This window comes from Acomys minous (genome assembly GCF_964271855.1).
Source record: "Acomys minous genome assembly, chromosome: 1".
Taxonomy (NCBI): domain Eukaryota; kingdom Metazoa; phylum Chordata; class Mammalia; order Rodentia; family Muridae; genus Acomys; species Acomys minous.
In genome coordinates this window covers 104675029-104699389 of record NC_140483.1, presented here as the reverse complement: position 1 = coordinate 104699389, position 24361 = coordinate 104675029, and the positions used below count along the sequence as shown (strand labels likewise).

The window sequence follows — 24361 nt, the reverse complement described above, 5'->3', positions numbered from 1 at the left end:
CATGTGTTCTGTTGGGCCATGAATAGGTCAAGTTGCTATGCAACATTGAGTGTTGAATTGGTACTGATGTTATGTGGCAGCAAGAAGGTGGAAACCACTAAGGTGTTCATCCCTTAGACTTAGTTAAGTATACGACTGCACAAAGTAAAATGAACAGCCACTAGACACTACAGTAGATTTGACATATGGTGCAGTTCATCTTGTAAACATAGCATGCAGTGGAAAAAAATAACAAAAACAAAAAGAGACACAGAACAATACCATCTATGTATCTAAAACACGCAAAACAACCCTGTCCACATAGGGATATGTACAGCCAGAGTAATGTTCATGAGTAGATATCTTCTAGAGTTTATGAATGAATAAACATGAGAATCACTTTATGAAGCTCAGTGCTGGGGTATGTGGTAAATTCACACTCTGTAAGAAAAAGATAAATGTGGTGATCTGATGAAGGCGCACTTGCAATTTTCAGAAGCTAAATACAATAAAAATTCATATTGTTGTCCCCGACAAAGGACTGTATTGGTTTTACCCTTTATGAAGATCACTGGCATCTGTTACTTTCTGCTGCTATAACATATTACCAAGACAAAAAAAATTTGAGGAAGAAACAGTTTATTTTTGCTTACAGTTTGAGAGAGAGAGTCTATAATGAAGAAGAGGGCATGGCAACAGGACCAGGACTCTCACTGATCACATTTCTAGCCATGCCCAGAAAGTAGACAGCAAGCAAGACTGTGTGACCTTCCTAACTAGCATCATCAACTGGGGACCAAGTATTAAAATGCATGAGCCCATAGGCAACATTTCTTATGTGAATCAGCACAACCTATGAGCATAAATACAAAGGGAACATGTATCTGCTGTAACATGCATATTTATCAGACTCTACTAATTAGGACTTCAGTTATATGACTCAAAGTGATGTTAAATATGATGGGAATAGGAAGGAGGGTGGGACTGATTTAGTCATAGTAGGATCAGAGATTACAGTGTCCCACCCCAGGCTCTAACAGAGGAAAGTTTACATGGTAGAAGTCTGAATCTAATACTTGAGACTATTGGCATCTCATATTATATAGCTATTGAATTTCTATTTTATATTTAATATTAATATTTATGCCATAATTTAATAGTTACATTTGTTCTTATCTTTCATAATGTATATTCTAACAATATTGTTTTCTATTAATTCAAATGAGATTACCCTTCATTAAGGTCCAACTTGAACATGTCAAAAGGGATAGTCCCATACAAAACTGACATTCAGTGAATTAAGTCAAGCAAGTCCCCCACTCCCATAAGACACCCCACTAAAGATCTGGGTGACTAATACTTAGGACAATGCGTTTTTGTCTTAACTGCATTTAAGACAAAATTCCATTTGCTATGCATTTGTTCTAGCCGCTCCTTTTTGAACTTGTCTTGGAAAGAGCAGTGGTTGTCTTCATCCTCTGTCTCTGAGATGATTTCCATCTTCTGGATGATGAGTTTGATGAGTTCATGCTGCTTTTCCAAGAGAGACGTGAGGTCCTTCAGCCTGCAGAAGAGCACACACATGTCATGATCTTACTTCCAACCCTTTTGAAGCCCTGACTGCAGCCAGGAGAAGGGACAGGAGATGTTCTGCGCCAGGTAACTGAGCTCAGCTTGTAGCCTCATAGTGGCCATCCGTTCCTGGCATTCTAGTCAGGCTCCCTAGGTTACAGTCTCATCTGTGACTAGTGGTTGTTTCCAGTTACTGATATGAAGTGGGCATAGAAAGGTTAAGCAGTCTTCTCATGGGCATAGTTGCTAAGTAGTTGGTTGGCAATCTAAACTCAGGGAAATTATAGAGCCCTCTTGCAGATCTCCTGCCTACTAGGTAGCTAATCCAATGATACTTCAAGTCTTATGATAGTTATGATATATGAACACAAATGTTTCCTGAAGAGTACAGTTTATGGTAAGGAATCCAGGAGTAAGGAAATCAGCTTTTAATTCTCATTCACTTGCTCCTTGGAGGGCAAACTGGTTGGTGAAATGGCAGCAAGTAAACTGAGTCCTAAAACATGGCTCTTGATTTTGAGGGCCTGAGCAACATCTGTCAATAAAGCCTAACTTCACATATAAAACAGACTAGTACCAGAAAGAAACTGTACCCGATTTCTCACATGAAGATAGCTGGAAAAAATACAAACCGGTATTTCTGTTTCAATATTTCCATTTCCAAACATGGGTCAGTGTTTGGCACCTCTTGTCGTGTTTCTTGCATACAAAGAAAGTAATGGAAAAATCGCTGTGGGCAAAAAGCACAGTTGTTACTAGAGATGAACTAAATTCAGGAGTCATTTCATGAGCACGCATCAAAGTTCAGCCTCCGTGTCAAGCTCAGTAGGATGCACTTTCCTAGGCTACCACTGGGGTCTCAAAGAGCTCCTAGCCTTCCTTGAGAAGCTACAGTGAAGTCATATGTAAGAGAAAAAAATTAAAAATACAAATTATATAGAAGGCATAAATGGGGGAGGGAGCTTTTAAGAAAAAGCTTTATCATTTTACAAATTCTTCTGAAAGATGCCCATTCTACATTATGTCAGTCCTGTTCCATATACAAAGTGCTCATTCTTTGAAACTGATCTGCTTCATCATCCACCATGACAACTCCCAAACAACATTCCACTTACAGACATTTCTGCAGTTACATGTAAATAATTTTTTAAACTTACTGACCTATATTTTTCTGGCCCCAGACACAAACCAGACAAGCTCACACGTGCCAGGGATGCACTTTAACACTGAGTCATACCCCAATCTAATTGAGTGCCTGTTAAGTCATGGTGCACTAGAGAAAGTCAGAGGTAGATGTGAAAGAACCTACAAAGAACGCGTACAGTCATAAAGATGTCAGCTGCCTGGGCATGGCAGAGTTAGGTTCTGGGACTTAGGGCTTTTAGTACAGCTTTCCTCTCCTAGTGCATTGGCCTGCCTTGGTGTTTGACTCTTTTGCATCTTTTACATGTCTTTTAAAGGAGACATTCTCGTGTGTGTGTGTGTGTGTGTGTGTGTGTGTGTGTGTGTGTGTGTGTGTTCTGTATTTTGCATTCTATATTTACACTTACAAGTACACATAGATCTCTACTCATATAAGTATGTGGCAAATGATTAGGAAAAGCAAATGAAGAACGCCTGCCCTGTTAGACAACTTTACCAAAACGGTAAAGCAACCTTACCTTCCTGCTTGGGCTTCCAGGGATGTCCTGCTGTGCATGGGCAGCTGTCTCCCTCCCAGCATCCTGATCCTGATACTTACATACAGTGTATTACGCACTTACAAAACTACAACCACTTATTTCCCACCAGTGGAGTAGACTGGAAGCCTTCTGAGGGACTGCTGAGGACAGCATGGCGAATGGATGCCACGTGCCATTACTCAGCATGCTCTTTTAACAGTACTTACTAACATCCGGCCATGCCTGGGTCTGTTCGGATACACGATGGTGGATCTCTGATCCACTTTGCGTAAGTACCAGAGCGGAAGCTTCTTTTCTAAGTTGGTATGAAGTTCCACCTAAAATACATGTTGGATTTATTGATAGACTCATTACTTAGTATCTAAAACAATCGCCTCTGGAGTCCCGAGTTTCAGTTTACACACAGTGGCTGAGCTGCCGGGCTTCCTTTACCTGCCCCATTCCTTAGCTCACTCCGGAAAGCAGTCCACATATGGAGTGAAGCAAGTGGTTAAAGAATTTAATGTAAGCAGGCAGGAGTGTAGTGGTCAGCGACTGTAGTCCACTTGTAGATATAAAGAAGAAGGAGAGAGCCTCGCTCCTTGGGGTGTAAGGAGCGACCCTAAGAGTGTAGCACGGATGGGAGGTTTGAGTGCTACAATATACCCAGGACAGGTGAGGAGGGATTGCTTAGCTGGTGAGGTATAAAGTGAATACACAAGTGCAGTTAAGTGCATAAAACAAAACAAAACAAAACAAAACAAAAGGATGGAACTGGCATGCTGTCGTCCTTCTGTGGATTTTTCTTGTTATATTAGCAGGTGCAGAACTTCTATTTGGAGATAAAGTATTTCATCTTCTTACTTTTTCTGTTCTGAGCTTGCGTTTAGTTTAATTGTCAGAATGTCTAACATTTGAGGGGCAGTGCTAGGGATCCAAGCCAGGCCTCACTCACGCTTAGCATAGAGCTCTCCTAGTCTTCCACTGAGCCCTCAATGTTTCATTTTGCCCTGATTTCAGCAAATTTGTCTTTCACTCTTTTCTAGCCCTTGATGTCTCTTTGCGATGGGTTTGTTGTGACAACCACATAGCAGCAGTCACTTTCCAATCTAAGACCACACAGCTTTTCAATATCTAGGATTTCACTGATGGCTTTCCTAAGTATATTCGGGGAGGTCAGATATAAAGGCCTCCTTAACACACAGCCTCAAACGAAGTGTACCCCCACTAAGAAACAGCTACTATCTGGTTTCGGTTTATTCTTATGGTGCGCACCACCCTTTATATACTATAAATTAGTTTCATTTTCAAAAATGCTGTATTTTTTATGATTTTTATAATTATGGTTAGATATTTGTTTTGATTATTATGATAGTTTGCTGAGTCCACTTCTCCCTTAGGTCTTCAGAGTAACATTCCCTTTTCCTTATATATTTTTCAGAGGTCACATATTTTATTGTTAGTCAAAGTCAACTGAAAATTACTTAGTGAAGGCCAGTTTGGATCAGCAGGTAAAGGCTATGGCACCCTAACTCTCTTCATTGTCTAAAAAGGAACTGATACACTTCCTCTTTCAAACATAATCTTGAGGAGCCTGGGAGGCAAAGGCCCACAACAATGTGGGTCTGGCCCATGAGAACTCATGGGGCCACTGGGCTTTAGCAGCACTTCCTCCTTTGCTCACTGGTGGGTTTCCATCCTGAAGGATAATGTGTGCTCTGTGGATATACTTTCCTAATTTTAGCAGTGATATCAATATTTATGAACTGTGTAGGGTCCTCAGCCTTGCAGAAACTGGAACCACAGTGGAGCTACCACATTGGTGCAAGCCCTTCTCAATGCGCCTGTCCCAAAGGCACTGGAAAGTCTATACAGAGCACATCTCCCAGCATGCACTGGCCCGAGGTCCTCTGTCTACACTTGGGTTTGCAGTGATTTGGGAAAAGAAATGAGTGTTTGTGGAGAACATGCCATGCTCCTGTTCTGTTTTGCTCTTGCTTAGTTATAGAAGTAGAGAGTTGATTTAAAGCTAGCTCAAGGAAGAGGAGAATGAATTTCTGGTTTGCTGGTCAATGCTGCTCTTCTTCTAAAAGAAGGAACAGTGGCATGCTGACCTAGGCCTCCTGCTGTCCAGTAAGAAGGGCAAAGTGAACACAACACAGAATGATGCTTTCCAACTTTACCCGTTGACAAGTAGGTGAGCAGCTTTCCCAAGACAATTTCATCTATGCTTTTGCTTCCAGTATTCCTTTTTCTTATTCTCACTGGTGTTTTAAAAAAGCTTTTTGGATATATTAGGAAAGGACATGTCTGCTCTAAGGTCATTGGTCATTCTTCCTGTCTACTCAGATCCCTGAACTCCATCTATTTCAGAATGATGGCTAATCACTCTCCTTTTTTCCCTCTAGTTTTTTTGCACTGAATCAAGACAAGTAGCAGGCCAGCTTAAACTCTACTCTCATCTAGAGTGGGCTGAGGACAACTCTGTACACACTAATGCAACAACTTACAACATTTCATTTGCTGCCCATGCTTCTTTTTACGTCCTAAGACTTCTTCCCTTCACTGTTTGTAAATAGAGCTTTCCATCACCTGTGTGACAATTGTCACCTGCTCACACCATCCATCCTTCCAGGCCAAGGGTCATATATCAGCACCTTCCTCAATTCACAGGCTTCTTCTAGCTCCATCGTTTTCAGAGCAATCTCACTGATGCCTCACCGCCTGTGTGTGTGCTGAAACTCAAGCCCATCCTCTTGAAATGCTAGCCAAAGCCTTTATCATTGAGCCAAATCTCAAGGCCCTCACTGTTCACTGCCCACCATCTTTCAACTTTTATGCACCCCATTCCTCTGGGCAGTGCAAACAGCCTGGCAGGAAAGAAGGTATTTTAACACTGTCTCTACTCAGGCCTCTTTGCCTACCAGACTGTTTGAACATTGGAGTAACTTACATCTTGAGGAAAGGGAAATTCTGAAGCCTTGGAGGCAGTGAGGAGAGCAAAATGTATACTAGAAAAGATTTCATCTGGTTTTAACTTGCGAGACCAAGTTGCAGGGCAGCCAAGATAAAGATATGTCAGTGGTGGATGGAACCACACCATGACCATGAGTACTTAATTATTCATGCTTCTAGACAACTATAATGTAACTTTCTTTTCACTCTTGTCTTTTCTTTGTCACAGTTCATTCTATATTTTTGTGCATGTATTTATTCACAGGACATTAGTTTTCTAATGTACAACATGTGTACAATGTGACAGGAGGTAAAATGACTAACAAAATAAGACAGAGAATAAAGCTTCAATATAAAACCTGTGGAGGGACCCTGTGATCATACGTTAAAACATCAGGAGAGCATTTGCACTGAACATTTGGGCTGCAATAAGGCAAAATGCCTTGTATCCGTTGGGTTATGATGCCCCAGGCCTGTAATTCCAGCATTCAGTAGGCTGGGGTAGGAGGATCCTGATTTCAAGGCTAAAGTGAGTGGCAAAGTGAGTTTGAGGTCAGCCTGGTATAACACACACACACTCACACACACAGATACATGCATACACACATATCTATACACACACATACACAAACACACACCTATACACAAACCTACACACCCACAAATGCAAACACTAACACACACACACATGTTCACATGCACATATATAAACAAACACCTGCACAGACACATACATACACACACACACATGTTCACCTACATATATCTATACAGACACATGCATACGCATACCTAGAAACACATAGAGACAGACACACATGCACACATGCATACAGATACATTCACCTACACACATGCATACACACACACCTATACACATACACAAACACATACATAATACTCACAAATACCTACCTACACACACACACACACACACAGACACACACACACACACACACACACACACACACACACACACACACACCCTCAGACCTTCACACCAGTGTTGCTTTTGGTCCAGCAGGTAAAGTTGGTATCTCCAGTTGGCTATAAGTTTACCTGACACAAGTTGTGCACAGTTTCTCAATTTTTCTGAATAGACTACTTCAGGGTATTTATTCAAGTTCTGGATCTAACAAGAATGCCACTGTGTGCACAAACAGGCATAGCTGGCACCCCTCAACATGGAGAACTATTCATATTAAGTAACTATGTTCTTATAAAAACCTGTTAATCTTGTATATATATACAAATAATTATAAGAGTGTTGATTCCAATGTGTTTAATAATTATAGTGCTTACCTGCATAGCAATCCTCTTCAGTGATGCATGCTTCTGCACCTCAGCAATATCCCCAACTGCCAAACCAATCTGTAGTATGACAAAAGATCAATCAAAGCACAACAAAGATGCACTTAAAGTTGGTCCTACTTTCTGCTCAAGCTTCAGGAACTAAACACCATGAAATAAATGGTGGATAAGCAGCCACACCTCATGGAACACATCGTATATAAGCAACATGCGTTTGTTCTTTCTTTTCACTCTTGTCTTTTCTTTGTCAGCTGGTCTAATTATAGCTTATGTGTTTACTTGATGTCCCTAGGAGACCTGCTTTTTTCTGAGGGAGATGGAGGGGCCTGAGTCACTGGGAGAGGGGAGATGGGGGAGAGACCAGGCAGAGGGAAGGCAGAGAAAACTGCAGGTAGGATGTAATATATGAGAGAAGATTTTTTTTTCAGAGGAAAACATTCTGGGGCCCTGAAGTCTAAAATATTGGTCTTAGCAGATTCCGTGTTATACATAGTATTTTCTATATCATCTCAAGGAATAGCAGACAAAAAAAAAAAAAAAAAAGGATAACCAGTTCCCACACAGCTTTCCACATCGGTGTGAGTCCTGTACATGAATGCTCTGTCCTTATTTATGGAAGAGTTACTCAAAGGCGTTAGCTTTTATACCATTTATTATCTTGCTGATTAGACGTTTAAACTGTGGCAAGGTCTCTCTCTGCCAAAGTGGAAGAGTGGCATAAGAGAAGAAGGCAGCATCCAGTTCAGACTAAAATGATGGGAGTGGAGCCATTGGTGGAGGAAGTATGAACTTTGAAAGATCAGAAAGAGTTGGCCTATGGTGGGAGAGTTTTCCATGCTGCACAAGAGTTCCAGGACTGAAACAGTCCTGGGGAAGAGGGGAGTCGGGTAAACGGAAGATGACAGTAAGCCAAGCACTCAGTACAGATGGGTTTGGACTGATTTAAGGCTTCTAAAGAGTCATGAAAAGAAATCCCACCAGTCCACTGTTAAAACAAAATGATCAGCTTTTTAATTAGTGATCTGTCGTGGAAATTTGACAGAGAACTGAGATAGCACACTTCTTCAGTTACTGCCATGATAGAGATCAAGACCCATGAGATGTAGGCCAACTACAGGAAGATGTGAGAATCAATGAGTGAAGGCAAGGGAGGCAGAACTCAGAAACATCCAATGATCTGTTTTCTGTGCCTTTGGACTATGGCAGCCAGGAGGTATTAACCTTTATCTTCTAAGTTTGTTGCCTTCTATAGTTTCATTAGTAACATAAAGCTGACTAGTATACTCCCAAGTAGAGAGATGTTAGAGGGGTTAAGGATTCTTATCATCATTAAATGGTCTAAGTAATTACTGTAGTGAGTAAAGCTACATCACTTACTAGTAAATTCATGAGAACAATTGGAACAAACATTGTGAAGGCAATAAGTTGCCCAAAGGTCAGGATTGGATATGCCAACTCTTGTCTTAATAATGGTTCAAGGAAGGCATCTCGATAATTGATGTCTCCTAGCATCATACTGAAAGTCTGGATTAAGGAAAGCAATGGAGTGCTGAAGGCTGCCTGGGGGGAAAAAAAGGAAAAGAAAACAGGAAATGAAAATTGCATAGCATGATAAAAGATTTTCTGATGAGTAAATGATGAGAATTATGCTACAAATATTTTTTTTTAATTCACATGTATATCTAGTGAGATGCAGTCCCGCTAAGTATTAATAAACTACAACCATCAAAGTAAACATAAAACAAATTTTGGTGCCTAAATATAAATTTTTTGACTAGAGGAAAATCTAATAAAATTTTAGTTTTTCAACTAGGTGAAGGGGTAAAAGGGAGGAGGGGGAAGGTTGGGGATAGGAAGAGACGAGGGAGGGAGCTATAATTTGTATGTAAAGTGAATGAATCATAAATAATTAAATTTAAGTTTATAAATTAAATTGATATAAAATCATTTAAAAGATACATAAGATAAAATCTATTAAAATAGTATTAGTGATGAAGTCAACTAGAAATGCAAATATCTCACTTGGAAATTCAGGAGGACATAAAAGCTGAGGCCAAACGCCAATAGGAGGAAGATAAACACTCCCGTCGATCTCAACAATGTTTTAAAAATCACCTCCAACATAACAATGAAAATCCCACAGTTCTCAAACCTAGAAAAGTAAAAATATTAAAAACAGTTGCTCACTACGGTGTCAAAGGTTGTTTCTTTCAGTATGTATCATGGAGTAAGTCATGATACCAGGTTTAATAGATGACATCACTGAAGCCCATCATTTGGAATAAACATATAAACGCAAACCTGTCATTTTGGAATAAATAAATAAATGCAAATCTGCAAGTAACCAAGGTTTCTTCTCAGATTTCCTCCTTCTCCTCCTCGTCCTTCTCCTTGTTCTGCTTGTTTTAAGACAGGGTTTCTCTCTGTACCCCGGGACAGAGTATTTCTCTCTTATTAATGCCATATTTTACCAGTTGACTAAGGGAACAGAAATTTACTCTAAGTGGTAAAGAGAAACCCTCACAGCCAAAATTTTAAAAAATGATACCAGTTGTTTAATAAAAGGGTTAGGGACAGAAATTTCGTGATGGATCTAGTATCGACTGAATCACATTTTCAGAAGCCTGGAAGACAGGGCAGAATACATTCATCTGTCCTAGCGACCCACCTGTAACACACTACTTTGTGACATGTTTGGATCAACAACAAGTGCAACATCTGTCCACAAGCTTTGACAATTTCCCTTTGTCAAAGAAAGATTCTTAAAAGAAGGAATCCCAACACGGAAAAAAATCCACTGAATATATACATGAATCAAAACATCCCCTTGAACTTTGTAAATTTGTGTGTCGATCAAAAATGAAAATATTGAAAATGTGAAAGGAAATTTACTAATGCTCCCAAAGAGAAGCAGAAGAATAGCAAGCTCACTGATAGTGCCTGACTTGAGTCTGTGTTCCTTCCGGGTCACTGCTCCTCCCAAAGCATGTCCGCTCCCTCCAAGGGTCTACAGCTCAGTGGGCATAGCTGCACTATTTACAGCACTGCAGATTAAAGTGCGGTAAGCATGTCCTTGAGACCCAAGACTCTGGTCCAGCCTATTTCTCAACTTACCAGTTAATTACCCTTATTCTGTGCTTACATTTCTTCTTTGATACAATGCAGACTGTGCTATTTACGTTTCATTAGTAGAAGCACATGTTAAAAGGACATTTAACTCAACACCTCAACACACATGTGAAAGCTACTGTAAGGAGGTGAACTTAGCCCACTTTCCTTCTCATGAATTACTTATTACTTTTAAGAAATTAGATTATTTTATTAAATGTTTTCTAGTACTTTGACTTAGTTAATTTGAGTGTTTTAACCCAATGTAAATGTTTATCAAATAATGTCAGGTAAAACAAGAGTAGCTAATGATTTCATTTCCATTTCCGTCCACATTTGATCTAGATTTGTTGGTGAAGGCAGATTTGGCACTGAGGTGACTCTGGCCATACCTGGGCACTTTATGGTTGTTACACTGAAGACGGAGAGCAGCAGCTGGTGTCCACTGGGTATTAACCAGGGACGTTGCTAACTAGTTTTGTTGTATATGCAGAGCTGCCCCCTCCACATGATGACAAACACCAGAAATAATTAGTGGGTTCTAAATTGAGGGGCGGAAGCCTCAGTCTACACACTGAATTCTAGAGCCTTGTACCCTCCGGGAGTAAGATATTAAGATAAATTTAACACAACCGGAAACAGGAAAAAAAAACCAAATTACAAATTCACATCACCTGTAATAGCTCTTTCTTTTATATTAAAAGGCTTAAGGAATGTAAATATCATCCAAACCGGCCATACCTCTGAAGATACAGTAGGAAATTCATCCAGTAGAAGAATATTGCTATGGCTCCACACTGCCATTGCATATACGCTGGGATGTTGAGAAACAAGGGCAACACGAAGACGATACTGGTTGTGTAGATAACCCATTCCAGTGCATTGTTGTAATCCAGGAAGTAGTTCCTTTTCTGGACAAGAGAAGGAAGGAGAATTGTCACAGAGAGAAACCTGGCATCTATGGGTTGTAAAAGGCTATGTGGTTTTGTTGTTGCCTTCTTTGTTTGTTTGTTTGGTTGGTTGGTTGGTTTTCCATATAAAAGGCACATTTCCTCTTGAGGGAACTCCTAAAGAACTGCATGTTGATCTCATAATTCCTGAGCTCCGTCCTGCCTCTAAGGACACAGAATTTTGGTAAGGCACCGTGAGCAAGTCTGGCTATAAAAATGCGTGAAGGTTAACCAAGGAACACCACCAAAGCGCAGTGGTGTGTTTAGTAGAATGATCTAGATGCCAGCTGTTCTACACTGGTGACCATTCAACTATAAACCAGATGAAGGGAGATCAACTCTAATGGGATTTATATAGTGCTGCAGGTTTGAAGCTATCGTTTGCAGTGATCAGTTAGGAAAATGAGGGAGAAGACGAGATAATGTGCCCTAATCACTTAAGGTTTAAAACAAACAAACAAAAAATTGCAATTTAACCCTCAGGATTGTAACCATTTACTGGAAAAAAAGAGTATGCACACATGTGAAAGTATTCGCAATGCATAAGGATAAATGAATACACATTTTTATTAACACCATTAGTCTTTAATACAAATAGCCATGAACTCACATGACTTACCAACAACAACTTTAAAAATGTAATGCTATAAAGAGATATGATTTATAAAAAAAATTAAAAATATACAAAAATATAAGTAAAAATTTAAAACTATGTACTTAGAGTTACAGAATCACTCTCATTTGCCAATCAAAGAAAAGATCTTTGGATACTTTATGTAATTCTTAGGTCTAAACTGTACCTAACTCATTATCTTATTCATAAGAATAAAGTAAAAGAAAAGGCCAGGAAAAATGTCCAGGCTGAGTGTGTGGCACGTACCAATAATGCCAGTACTACAGTGGTGACAGCAAGGAGATCATGAATTCAAGGCCAGACTTAGCCAGAGTAGGAGCTCTAGCTCAAAGAATGTTTCCAAACTTTATAAGAATGTGGCTTTTCATCAGTAAAAAGAAAAAGCATTCACCTTATGACAACAATTCAAAGGCGAACCTGTTTGAAATGGGATCTGGATAAGCTATTTAAAAATGCTTATATTTCAAATTGACAATTGAATTATAGTGTTACAATTAAGATTGTCTATAGACAAAAGGTCTTAAATACTGCAAGAGAAAATGCTGCAAAATTATTATTCATTACCACTGAGGACAGACAGGCCCACCTGGCAGCAGTAATGGTGGAGCAACTCTCTCTCACATTGTCAACTATGCAATGATCTTACCACAAGTATGTGATTTCTACATTTTGAAATTGCTACATCGGTCAAGCAGTGTGAATTCAATATGACAAACCATTTCAAATAATAATTAATTCATACTTTCTCTATTAAAAGCTATAACTTAGAAATACAAACTGAATTATATACCTGTTGGAAAATTTGGATCACTTCTTTGCAATATCCAAATACACTCGATAGAAAAACTAGAATCATGCATATTTTTATTGCGAATGAATTCTGCAACAAAAAGAATAAGACAGAAGGATTATGAGGGGTTTAAGAGTAGACAATATTTATTTGCATCACAATTCCCACTAATCAGTTTATTTTGCTTCTGCTTCATTTTGATGCATTGTCCAAAATTGCATTGAATGGAAAATTGTCACCCTGCCAATACTCATCTCATTTAGTAGTGACGACACACTCTTGTCTTAAGACTCCTATTAGTGCATGTTCAAACGCTGTCAAGTGAATTATAAAGGGACACAGATCTACATACCTACATACATTTTAAAAAGTTGGGGTAAAGTCCACATGTCATAAAACTTACTGTTGTATAATTGTGTGTGTTTGTTACTTATATAGTGTCTATTGCATGCATACATGTGCGCCTGTGCTCATATCATAGCATGAAGGTGGAGCTCAGAAGACAATCTGCGGAAGTGGGTTCTCTCTTTCTATCACTGACCACAGATCATCAGGCTTGACAGCAAGTGCTTTTGCCCACCGATCCATCTTGCTGGGCCTCCCATTTGTCACTTTAAAATCTCTATATTTTAAATTCATTTTACATTATAAATTGTATGGTTGCTACCATTAAACATGTTCGCATTATTACATCACCATAATCACTATTTCCAAAGCTTTCCCATTATTTCATTAAAAGCTTCTACATTCCAGAAACTCCTCTCCTTATTCCCCCTGCACTCCTCACAATGGCAAATCCACGCTATTCCAGGCAAGTTGAAATCTTGCCCAGTTAGTGTTTTAACCAGATGCCAATTCCTTTGCAAATGCTCTTATTGAAAATTTGTTAATATTTGTTCTCATTCCAAGAAAGATTTTAAAGAAATTTATACCACATATAAGTTGTATTCATAATATCAAAGTCTTGCTATGTCAGATATTTTTATGGGCTTGTTATTTCAAATGAAAACATTTTATAATCCTTAATTTTAAAGTGACAAAGTTTTAAAATACCGGAGTGTTTATTGTTTCCATGTGATCAGTGGTTCCATTGATTATTCCAGTGGAGTTGAAGGCCATTCCGGGCTTTATTCTGACAACAAGAAGGGTCATGGGTATGAGACCAAGGCAATAAGATCCTAGGTTCATCATATGGGCTCTGAATCCATAGGCACACCTGTAAAGAATCGAGAAAATCACAACTGAACCAATCATCTCAAATAAAAATATTTAAAGGCATCTATGGAAAAAATAGCAATGATCTACTTCACAATCTATTTTTATAAATTTACTGTATTTTATAAATAAAGGTTCTTCTAATTCACCTTCTTTATTTTCAGAGATGGAATCTCAGTCACTTAGCAAATGCAGGTCTCACTAAGTCATGGAAAAGCAGAGTCTTCCATGCATGGTCCTAGCTGCAAACTAAGGTTCTCCATAGGACATCCCTATTACCTCAGTGCTCACTAGACTCCGTGACCCAGGATGCTGGTTTGTGTCTCAGGCAATGATCCCTTCTTACCCCTCCACACTTCGAATGTACTAAGGTCAAAAATAACCTCAGTAATTTCCAATGACAAAATTGGCCTTAAATGCTTGTTCCCTCTTAAATTCTAAAACGTTACAGTAAAATCTAAAGTAACAAAATACCACAGTCATAAAATTATTTAAAATCAAATTAAACAAAAGGACTGGTACCCACCATTTCATGAGTAAGTATTCCTTACACACAGGGTGGTTGAGAAGCTCGATGCGGTTATGTTGTACCATGACCTGAAAACAAGGAAGAAGCCGTGAAAACACACTGCTGCTAAATGGCTGAGGGCAAATTGAGCCTTTTGTTTTCTTTAACATTACTGTGGTATTATGTAACATAACTATGGTATTATGATGAATGCAACATTTGCTTACTTTAAATTTTTCAGAAGTTCACACATTTGTAAAAGGGAAAGATGCAAGAGAGAGGGGCAAGTGGGCAAAGGCAGAAGGGAGAGAATCATTTTTATACAGATGAACCCCTTAATTCAGTCGGTTTCTTTCTGTCTCTGTCCCAATAATATGGCACAGACTTGCTAATCCTAAGCAAGTTTACAGCAGAAATAGACATTATAGATAAATTGGCAAGGGTTACCCTAATTTAAAATCAGTCTTACCTTTCTAGAGGAATTTAATCAATAAGGCACATAGAAGCAGTAAAAATAATGTGTACATTATAAGCCTCCTTCAAGGGTATTATTAATAACTCTTACTGTCTATTCCAAAATCACATTTAATTATTGCAGAACTATACACTGTGAGATTAATGACAGTGAGGGGACAAGAAAACTCCTCACACCACCTTTCAGTCATAAAACCCACTGGTATTACCATAATGCATAGACCACACAATCTTGCTGAGCAAAAGAGACCCCAATTAGGAGGATCCTGCATACTACATGAATATTTTAACCTAGAAAGGCTATTCCTCAGAGAAGACAAATTCTAGAAAAGCCAGAAATGAAAAAATACAGGCTTGGGCAACATTGCAGGTATGGACATTGAACTATAAAACTGTCTCTCCAGAGCTCTTGCATTTCCACCAAGCATGATGCACTCAAGCAATTCAGAGCCCAATTGGAAATAAGACTATTAACACAAACACTAGACTTACATTGAGGATTGTAAGAGGCTCATATTGCACGTCCTGGGTAGGTGTTAATTTTTTGGTCAATGATAATGGGCATTGAAGATATTTGAAATTATACTCAATCTGTGGAAGACATAAATTTAAAATATTAGTCTAATAAAGATCTCAAACTACTTTTTAAAATTATATATATATATATATATACATATACATATATATTAAGATATATATTAGGGTGCTTTTCCTGCATGTATATCTGAATAACACATGTGTGCTTCCATAAATGGGCATTGGATCTCCTGGAACTGGAGTTACAAACAATTATGAGCACCATGAGGATGCTGAGAATCAAACCACAGTCTTCTGGAAGATCAGATCAGTCAATGCTTTTAAGCACTGAGCCATCTGTCTAGTCTCCTGTCACTTCTTGATAAGTCAAAAATACAAATATAATTTTTGTGAAAAGTTAACTGATATAACTATTAATAATTACAAATGGAGAAAAGGAAATTAAGTTATTACATGTAAGTTACAAAACGATATCAGAAAAATATCTTTAAACTTCTTTATAATTTATATCCATGAATAAAATAGAATTGTATGATTTAGGCTCCAATCAATATAAATTATTTGTGTCACCTGAAATGTGGTGGTCTAGATTCATAATCCTTTAAAAAATGATTGCTTGTCATGCTGTCCTGCAGAACCTGGACAGGTTGTCCTAAGCAGTCTCACACATGCAGCAGGAGCTCCCTGACAACTGGTCAACCACCCCTATTGTACATGAATTATTTTAGATATTCACCATTTCCAGTGAAAACTGAGGTAAATATAAACATTGGAAATAACAGTAAATGATGGCATTAGAAGTAGCAAACTATTTGGGGGAGTCCTAGAATGTAAGGAGGACATTCTCCCATAAATCAATAGTGTGATATGAAGCCAATACTCACGTCTACTATAGATTGTAGAAATACAGTAGCAACACTTTAACAATCAAGTTTTATAAAGTATATTTAAATTTATCATAACAAACTTACATGGTAGTCTTGACAGGACTTGTCTTCTGTGGAGGGTATCATGCAGAAATCTAAAAGAACCTTTGGGAAAGAAAACCCACCTGAGATATTTGGGGCAGCAGACTGCACATGAGAAAGGACTTTATTCCGTGTCTGAAATAATATACAAGCCACCCTCTTTCTTTCCTTTGCTTCATAATCCTTCATCAGGAAAAACAAGGAACTGGGAGGTTTTTTCCCTATTGGCACTGCTGCCCTAGGAGAGGCCGTAATAAGTTGATACCAAGAACTTGCTTCCTGTCGCTAATATTGTTCTTCTAGGTTATATAATCATCTGGGGTTCAGGAAACACATAATCAAGTTCTGCATTGCTCATGGAAACGTGAACTGTTATCTTCATGTTCAAATAGACACTTATGTTAAACAGTATCTTTCTAATACAAAGAGGAGCAATTTCATCAGAATGACGATATGTGACCACTACCACTGAACATTAAAGCTGAGTATGCAAATGGAAGAAATGGGGTGTGTGCCATGGAAGATGCTTCCAGACATGGAAGCAGCTGCTGTTATTCCTGCTTTCTGAGATGTGTTTTGATTTCTATAGGAAGCCAGGCACTTGTGTTCTTAAGGAAGGCATCCTGGGTATAAATGTTAGAAACAAACGTAAAGAACGGTCATTCAGCTGTCAAACACCACCATGCCTCCCCCCGCGCAAATTTTAATAGTTTGAAGAAAAAAAATCTGTTTAGTAAATTGTATTATATTCCACGCAACCATTGTTAGGATTCCTTTGTCCAAGCAGGTTGTCAATAGATACTTGTTGGCTAATTTCCCTCATAGACTTTGAAAATTAAAAACTGTGAAGATAGAAACTATTATCATGAAAGTAAGTCCTCCTACCACACTGCATGCCAAGCACATTCCCATAAAGAATTTTGCTTTAGAGGGCTTACTTTCATGCACTCAGGGAGGTATTCTACCATTTCCATGATGGGGCATCTATTGCTTGGAGAATAATGAGTAAACACTTGAAGACACTCATCCCATCTGTAAATAATGTATAAGAGAAACACCATAATTAATCACAGTTTTGCACTGTAGTTCACACTGAAGACTGCATACTTTTAGTGGATGCTCAATTTTAATTTCCTTCTCAAAGTGTCATGTTCACACTCTCATTGCAGTGGAGCCATGTGACTCAAGAGCAACTGATCAATATGACACTAACCCATTAATGGGAATTAGGAATGTGAGTGAGGTCCAGATTGGCTGTTATATTCACTGCTCTGTCTCTTTTTTTACCTGTCCTTGAAAGAAGACATGCTTTTGTCTTCTTTCTCACCTCAAATTATAACATGCTAAATACTTTCAGGGGGGACTGTGTTAGGGAGAGAAAGTCACATTCACATGCAAGTGTCAGCAACGTGGTATTGCATCTCGAGACTCCTTATGCTCCAAATGAGGGCTAGATCTACCTTGAATATGAATATTGGTCAACTTTCTATCCTGCAGTATGTACCACAGGGGGTGTCTGAATAATTATCTGTGATGCTATTGAGAAGTTTTGTTTTGAGCAGTGGAAAAAGCACCATATAATGTCATCATCCACACTCTTTAGAGCCGTTAGGGCAGTGGCTCAGTGGTTAAGAGCCGCACTACTCTTCCAGAGGATTTGAGTTCAATTTTCAGCACCCACATGGTGGCTCACAAATATCCACAACTCCAGTTTCAGGGGTTAACTGCTTCTTCTGACCCTTTCAAGCAACATGAAAAAAAAAAGCTTTCAAATAAATAAATCTTAGGAAAACCAATAGTAAACTCCTTAAAGGATGATAGACAAATGTACATCCATAAAAGGTCACATGTTAATGGACATGTTTATTAAATGGCAATAGCAACCTTAATTATACTTTCTATATTATTGCTATTTATATGTATTTATTAATTTATCATGTTTATGTGGAAGAACATGTACCACAGGGTGCATGTTAAGTTAGAGAACAACTTGTGGAAATCAATTCTCTCCTTTTACTATATGAATTCTAAGGATCAAACTGAACTACTCAGGCTTGGAGGCAAGCATGTTCTCGATTAAAAGCCAAAGCACACTCTATCCCTCTATCTTGCTCTCAGGCTAGGGGTGTACCCTGTGGACCAGAGGATGCTAGTCACACGGACAACAGGAACACAGGAGGATACATACCTTTTACTCCTGATTGTCGTGAGAACCACTTCCTTGCGTTTATTGTGCAGTGCAATGTGCAGAAAAGAGGCATGCTGCTTGTTGAGGAGGATGTCAGCATTGTACCTCAGAAGCAGGGCAACAGCCTTGGCATGGCCTTCCCGGGCAGCGAAGTGGAGTGCTGTGTTCTTTCAGACAAAAGCAAACATACAGCGCTGGGTGAGAGTAGTAAGCATCCTCCTGCTGTTCTGTTTCATTACTGAATTTCTTAGAAGAATGATCAACAAATCTAACTACTTAAGAGCAGAGTATATCAACTCAGTCCTCTTGTTCAGCTTTGAAACAACAGATTTATCATCCAAACAGTGTGTGTGTGTGTGTGTGTGTGTGTGTGTGTGTGTGTGTGTGTGTATGTGTGTGTGTGTTGTGTTGCTCTGTGATGGTCCTGTGTCAAGGTGACTCCACAAGGACAAATGAGATGCTTTCAGGGTAAGGCTCTTATAGTAAGCACAGAAGGACATGACCCCGAGGACTTATCATTTATTAGGACTGTCACTTCCAGACTTGGGTTCCTACAAGCACATTAAGAAGTCACAGACTATTATAAAGTTGCCAATTTGCTATTTTCCCATATGAAGTGTTATTAAAAATAAAAACAGAACACATGGTGGCCTATATTAATCATGTCTTGAGGAAATGTACATTTCAACACTCTAAACAAATAAGGAGAGATGGCAGTTTGTCATTCTGACACAACCCAGAAGAGCATTTCAATGGATGAGCTGTCTAGGTCAGCTTGGACTGTGGAACAGCTTGGATCATATTGTCCTGGTTGTCGATTGTTGTAGAAAGATCTAGCCCACTGTGGGTAGCATCATTCCTTCAGCAGGGTTTCCTGAACTAGCAAAGACAGGAGAAGGACATATGGGAGCAAGGAAGACATGGTCCATTCTTTCCTCTCTGTTCTTGGCTGTGTATGTGATACTAGCTGTCCCCAGCTTCTGCCTTGACATCCTTCCCTTCAGTGACTGGCTATAACATGGAGCTGCAAGCCCAATAAACCTTTTCTGTCTACTCGCAGGATGCTTTATCACAGCAGCAGAAATGAAAACTAGAAGAGACATTGATGCCAGAGAAGTGGAGCTGTCGCTGTGATGAACCTGGTCTCATGATATTTTATGGTTTTCAGTTATTTTGTTGAAGGATTGTGGAGCTTTGTTGGATTGGAAAAGCCATTGAGTGTTAAGAGTTTAATGGAGTGTTCTTGTGTGGGAGTTTGGGAGATAAGAATGCTTATGTGGCTTCCAGATCATGGAGATTCAGATCTTAGTTCAGGGGTGAACAGTTTATTGATAACCAGGGTCAACTTAGAAGCAGAGCCCCAGTTAAGGAGTCCTCAGGATCTGGTCAGCCTATGGGCATGCCTATGGGACACTGTATCAATAGTCAATTGCCTCTGTCCACTGTAGGGGGAAGAATCTCGCTGAACAGAGAGCCAGCATCAAGGATCCATTCCTTTCGCCTGGCTCTTGGCTCTGGATGTGATTGAGCTCCTGCTTATGAGGCCCTCAGTGACAGGCTGCAGTGTAGAGCTGTGACTCAGAAAAAGCCCTCCCCTAGGTTACTTATCAGGGTGTTGCATCAAAACAAAAGAATTAAAACTAGAATAATACCCAGTACAAGACAATAAAGCCAATTGTTTCAAATCACCGTGCTTGATGCCTCTCTTTAAGGACACTTGGCCCTGCTCTGCTTATTTTCCTGGGTTCATCACCAAGAGATAAAAATTTCAGGTGAACCTACAGGCTTCTGTAGCTATGAAAGGGCAGCTTCAACTCACACACATCCTTTACTATTCTCCAATTTCTAGTCTCCTTTTACTTATTCCTCACACCAAGAGAGTGAGTTTTAAAATTCCTTTAAAAAGCTGAAAGCACAGCAAGGACTGAAAAGCTTGTGAAGAAATCAGTCTTGTAATTTTGCAAGTTTGTTCTACACCAAGACTTTGATTTGGTCCAAGAAACCTAGTACCTACCCCTTCTTCATCGAGTCGATCTGTACACTTCAAGTTAGTGTCAAGAATGACCTTCATGGTCTGAGTGTACCCACCCAGGGATGCATGATGCAAAGCAGTCCAGCCATTGTGGTCACTGTTAAAGAAGTAAGAAAAGGCATGCAAACACGCTTACAGATCACAGTTGGAAAGCGATGTCACTAAGCTCTGTGTAGCTGGAGCTGGTGCCCAAGCGTAAGATGTAACAACTGAATATTTAGCATATATTTATAGAACATGAGGTAGGTTCAAGCATGGTAGTCAAACTCATTCACTTATAGTTGTTATTCCCATGTATACTTTAGTGAAGTATAAAGGGTATAAAAATGTTACCAAAGTCTTGAGGGTGGAGTAAAGTATAGTTGATATGTTCTGTGTATTATTTTTCAAAGCCTAATGTGTTTTAAAATACAATTTTCAATCTTGTTTCCCTGCGCGTTGTATCAGAACAGTTCCACAACAGTTGCATTGTCTTAGCAGTCACTAGCGATTGCAGTTATAAGATAGTTAATGTTTCTAAATACTTAATGTCTACTCTTTCTTGTGTTATCAAAGGTGTTTTACCCTATTCACAGAAATTAAAGATTCGAATATAGTGAAAGCTTGTCATATTGGTGATACTTTATCAAATACAATATAGAAAAGAAATTACACAAGTTAATATAGTACCACTAAGTAATTATTTCAGGTTATGTGAGTCGGCCTGCTATTTCAGTAATGCTGACATTAAGGGCCAGCTTTGGAGCTGGAGCTCCAATGTGTCCCTTTTGCAGGTCTGATATTCTGTGTCTCCTAGAAGCAGGAAGAGCATGGGGGAAAGCACGCTGCTCAAGGTGTCCCTCATGCATTGCTTTCAGTTCTCTGACCGACAAGAACCCAAAAACCTACTTGCTCTCTGCCACTTCGGAGGAGCTTGAAGCAGGTACACTGAGCCTGTATAAGTGGCTTTAGGTTTTCATTCTTATTTATAAAGATGATATTCAATTATTCCACATACTTCATTTATTAGACTGAGGCTTGGATGGCTTTGCGTTTGTATGTGTGCATATGTACACATACGTGTACTCACACACAGGCATGAATACATCTCTGTATTTTCACAAGAAGACAAAGAACAACGACAAAGAATACAAAGAAGTCTTTCAGAGGCTTTTGGACATACTCCTCCCAAAGCCATTTATTCTGTGTCAACAAAGTATATTAATCTTCATACTTCATTTGCCATTTGAGAATTAGATTTAATTCCACTTTAGTGTTTGAGAAATTATGTATGTTTTGAACATTAAATGAGATCAATATATTTTTTATTTACTGAGATCTAAAGTTTATATCATCACTTAAAATATTTTTTTAAAAGTCTAAAATGCCTACATTTAAAATACACACAATTCCACGCACTCAAGCCTCACCTGAGAAACAATGCCCCTTTCTTTAGAAGAAGTTGAACAACTTTATCGTGTCCGTTCTTGGCTGCCAGGTGAAGAGGGGTCATTCCGTGGAGATCCCCTTCATTCAACAGCCTCGTGTCACTTATGTCTTGCAGAAGCCTCTGACATGTATTGATGCGTCCGTAACTGGAAAAGATCAGGTTGGCGTGCATAAGACAATTATGAAACAGAAACAGACACGCTCAAATGTTGGGCATCTCAATCTCACCTGGCTGCGAAGTGCAGGGGTGATTTCTTGTCTTTGCTTTTAGAATGGATGGACACATTGAACCCGAGGAGGTTATTCACAGAGACGGGGACCCCCTGCTTGCACGCGTAATGGAGAGGCGTGCACCCCTCGTTGTCTTCATCCATCACCAGCTCCTTAATGTGTTGCATCTGTGGGAATGGAATATTTTAGTATAACTGCCTCCGTGCTCATAGGGTAGGGGCCAGAGTATTCGGTAGCATTTTCCAAGTTGCTGCTTGAAGACAAGTCTACAAACAAGCTAAGTGCAGCTAGGGAGAAATAAATATGGATTCGGTCTCATGCTTTGCCCCTCTATCATGTCATGGCAAGGCTTTGAGAGACCCTTCAGGTAGGGAAAGTACTTACTGCAGCATGTTCCCCAAACCACTAGACCACGATTTCCCTTTTGCTCCTCCCTTCATTTCCACAAACAATGCTTGAGCTCCTAAGCTGTTATGTTAAGCCAAAACAAAAGTAAACATAGGGATGGACGTCCTAGAATGGAACTGAATTCACTTAATTTTTAAACTAGATTAAATGAGATTGTGAAAGGCAAATCATTAGGTCAATCCACGTAGTAAACATTTACTTTTGTTTAAAACACGTAAGCCCAAATGTATTTTGATTCTTTATTAAACACAGTAACAGCAAGAAAATCTACTTATTGCAAGAAATATGACTCACTTCAGATGTACTTAATAGTTAAGCAGTAAACATTAGCTCACTTAACATGGTCCTGTCAGCAGTGAGCCCAGCTTCTTGAGCAGTTTTCTTAACTTATGGTAAAATATTACTTATTCACCTTTATATTTGGCTTCTCCATTCACAAGGACTTCACAGAATTGAAACAGTGAAGGAAAATAACTGATTATCAATAGATGAGAGTATAAATCCCCTGTTAAAAAATTCAGTCTGAATTACCATTACCATCAACTAATTATTATCATCCCCATTTCTATGATGGAAATGAAGTATCTTTATTTTAAAGCAGTTTTGAAAGCCTCAATGAGCTCCCATACTATAAATGGCAACAAAATCAATTTAATCTGTATTGAACATAACTCACTTTACAAAAATGATTGGCCATACAATACCTGCATAAACTCAGGCCGCACATTTCTTAATCCATAAGGCTGCTGTACAGTCAAATGTAAAAAGTTACGTCCAAGATGATCTTTTATGTCTACTTTGGCACCTGAAAAAAAGCACAGTGGAAATATAAAATCTCCTCATGTGTTTATAACATGGTCCTTGGTGGGTCTTCAACTTCCCAAATCTTTAACTTACAGGCAACTATAGTTAAGTGGCAATTTTAAACATAGTTTTAAAATGAGTTTGCCTCTCTCTCTCTCTCTCTCTCTCTCTCTCTCTCTCTCTCTCTCTCTCTCTCTCTGTGTGTGTGTGTGTGTGTGTGTGTGTGTGTGAGAGAGAGAGAGAGAGAGAGAGAGAGAGAGAGAGAGAGAGAGAGAGAGAGACAGAGAGAGAGACAGAGAGAGACAGAGACAGAGAGAGGTGGTACAAATTCTGTGACACTTTTCATTTCTCTATGAATCTTGAAGTTTTAAGCATAAAATATGAATGTGATGCAATGAAGAAAGGTAAGATGATCAGTTCTTTCTGTTTCCACAGCACCAGGCTAGTCTGCAATGGGGACAGTGACAGCAGCTGACACCTCTGCTGTGAAAGAAAGCTCACAATTTCTTTATCCAACTCCTGGTGTTACACAGCTGGACTTGTTATTGCTATGAATTATCTTTTCAATATTTTTACTGGAGTGAACACTCCTGTCAGCTTGGAAAATA

The 24361-nt window shown here is 39.0% G+C and overlaps 1 protein-coding gene across 2 annotated transcripts in view; it reads right to left on the bottom strand.

Annotated features, from left to right (window-relative positions):
• Positions 1–1300: 1300 nt before the first annotated feature.
• Positions 1301–24361, bottom strand: part of TRPA1 (transient receptor potential cation channel subfamily A member 1) — a gene marked incomplete at its 5' end in the record, with an annotated part of 44125 nt that continues 21064 nt past the window's right edge. Inside the window, 18 exons of one of the 2 annotated variants that reach the window (XM_084780392.1) lie at positions 1301–1543; positions 2184–2281; positions 3440–3550; positions 7470–7538; positions 8856–9038; positions 9501–9630; positions 11328–11497; positions 12961–13050; positions 14014–14176; positions 14702–14772; positions 15650–15748; positions 16666–16725; positions 17601–17694; positions 18851–19017; positions 20865–20979; positions 22292–22456; positions 22539–22708; positions 23654–23754. In XM_084780392.1, coding sequence (XP_084636518.1) covers positions 1333–1543; positions 2184–2281; positions 3440–3550; positions 7470–7538; positions 8856–9038; positions 9501–9630; positions 11328–11497; positions 12961–13050; positions 14014–14176; positions 14702–14772; positions 15650–15748; positions 16666–16725; positions 17601–17694; positions 18851–19017; positions 20865–20979; positions 22292–22456; positions 22539–22708; positions 23654–23754 — 2267 coding nt within the window. In that variant the 3' untranslated portion in view covers positions 1301–1332. The remainder of the gene's footprint in view (positions 1544–2183; positions 2282–3439; positions 3551–7469; positions 7539–8855; positions 9039–9500; positions 9631–11327; positions 11498–12960; positions 13051–14013; positions 14177–14701; positions 14773–15649; positions 15749–16665; positions 16726–17600; positions 17695–18850; positions 19018–20864; positions 20980–22291; positions 22457–22538; positions 22709–23653; positions 23755–24361) is intronic. The other variant, XM_084780393.1, reaches the window with a different exon arrangement.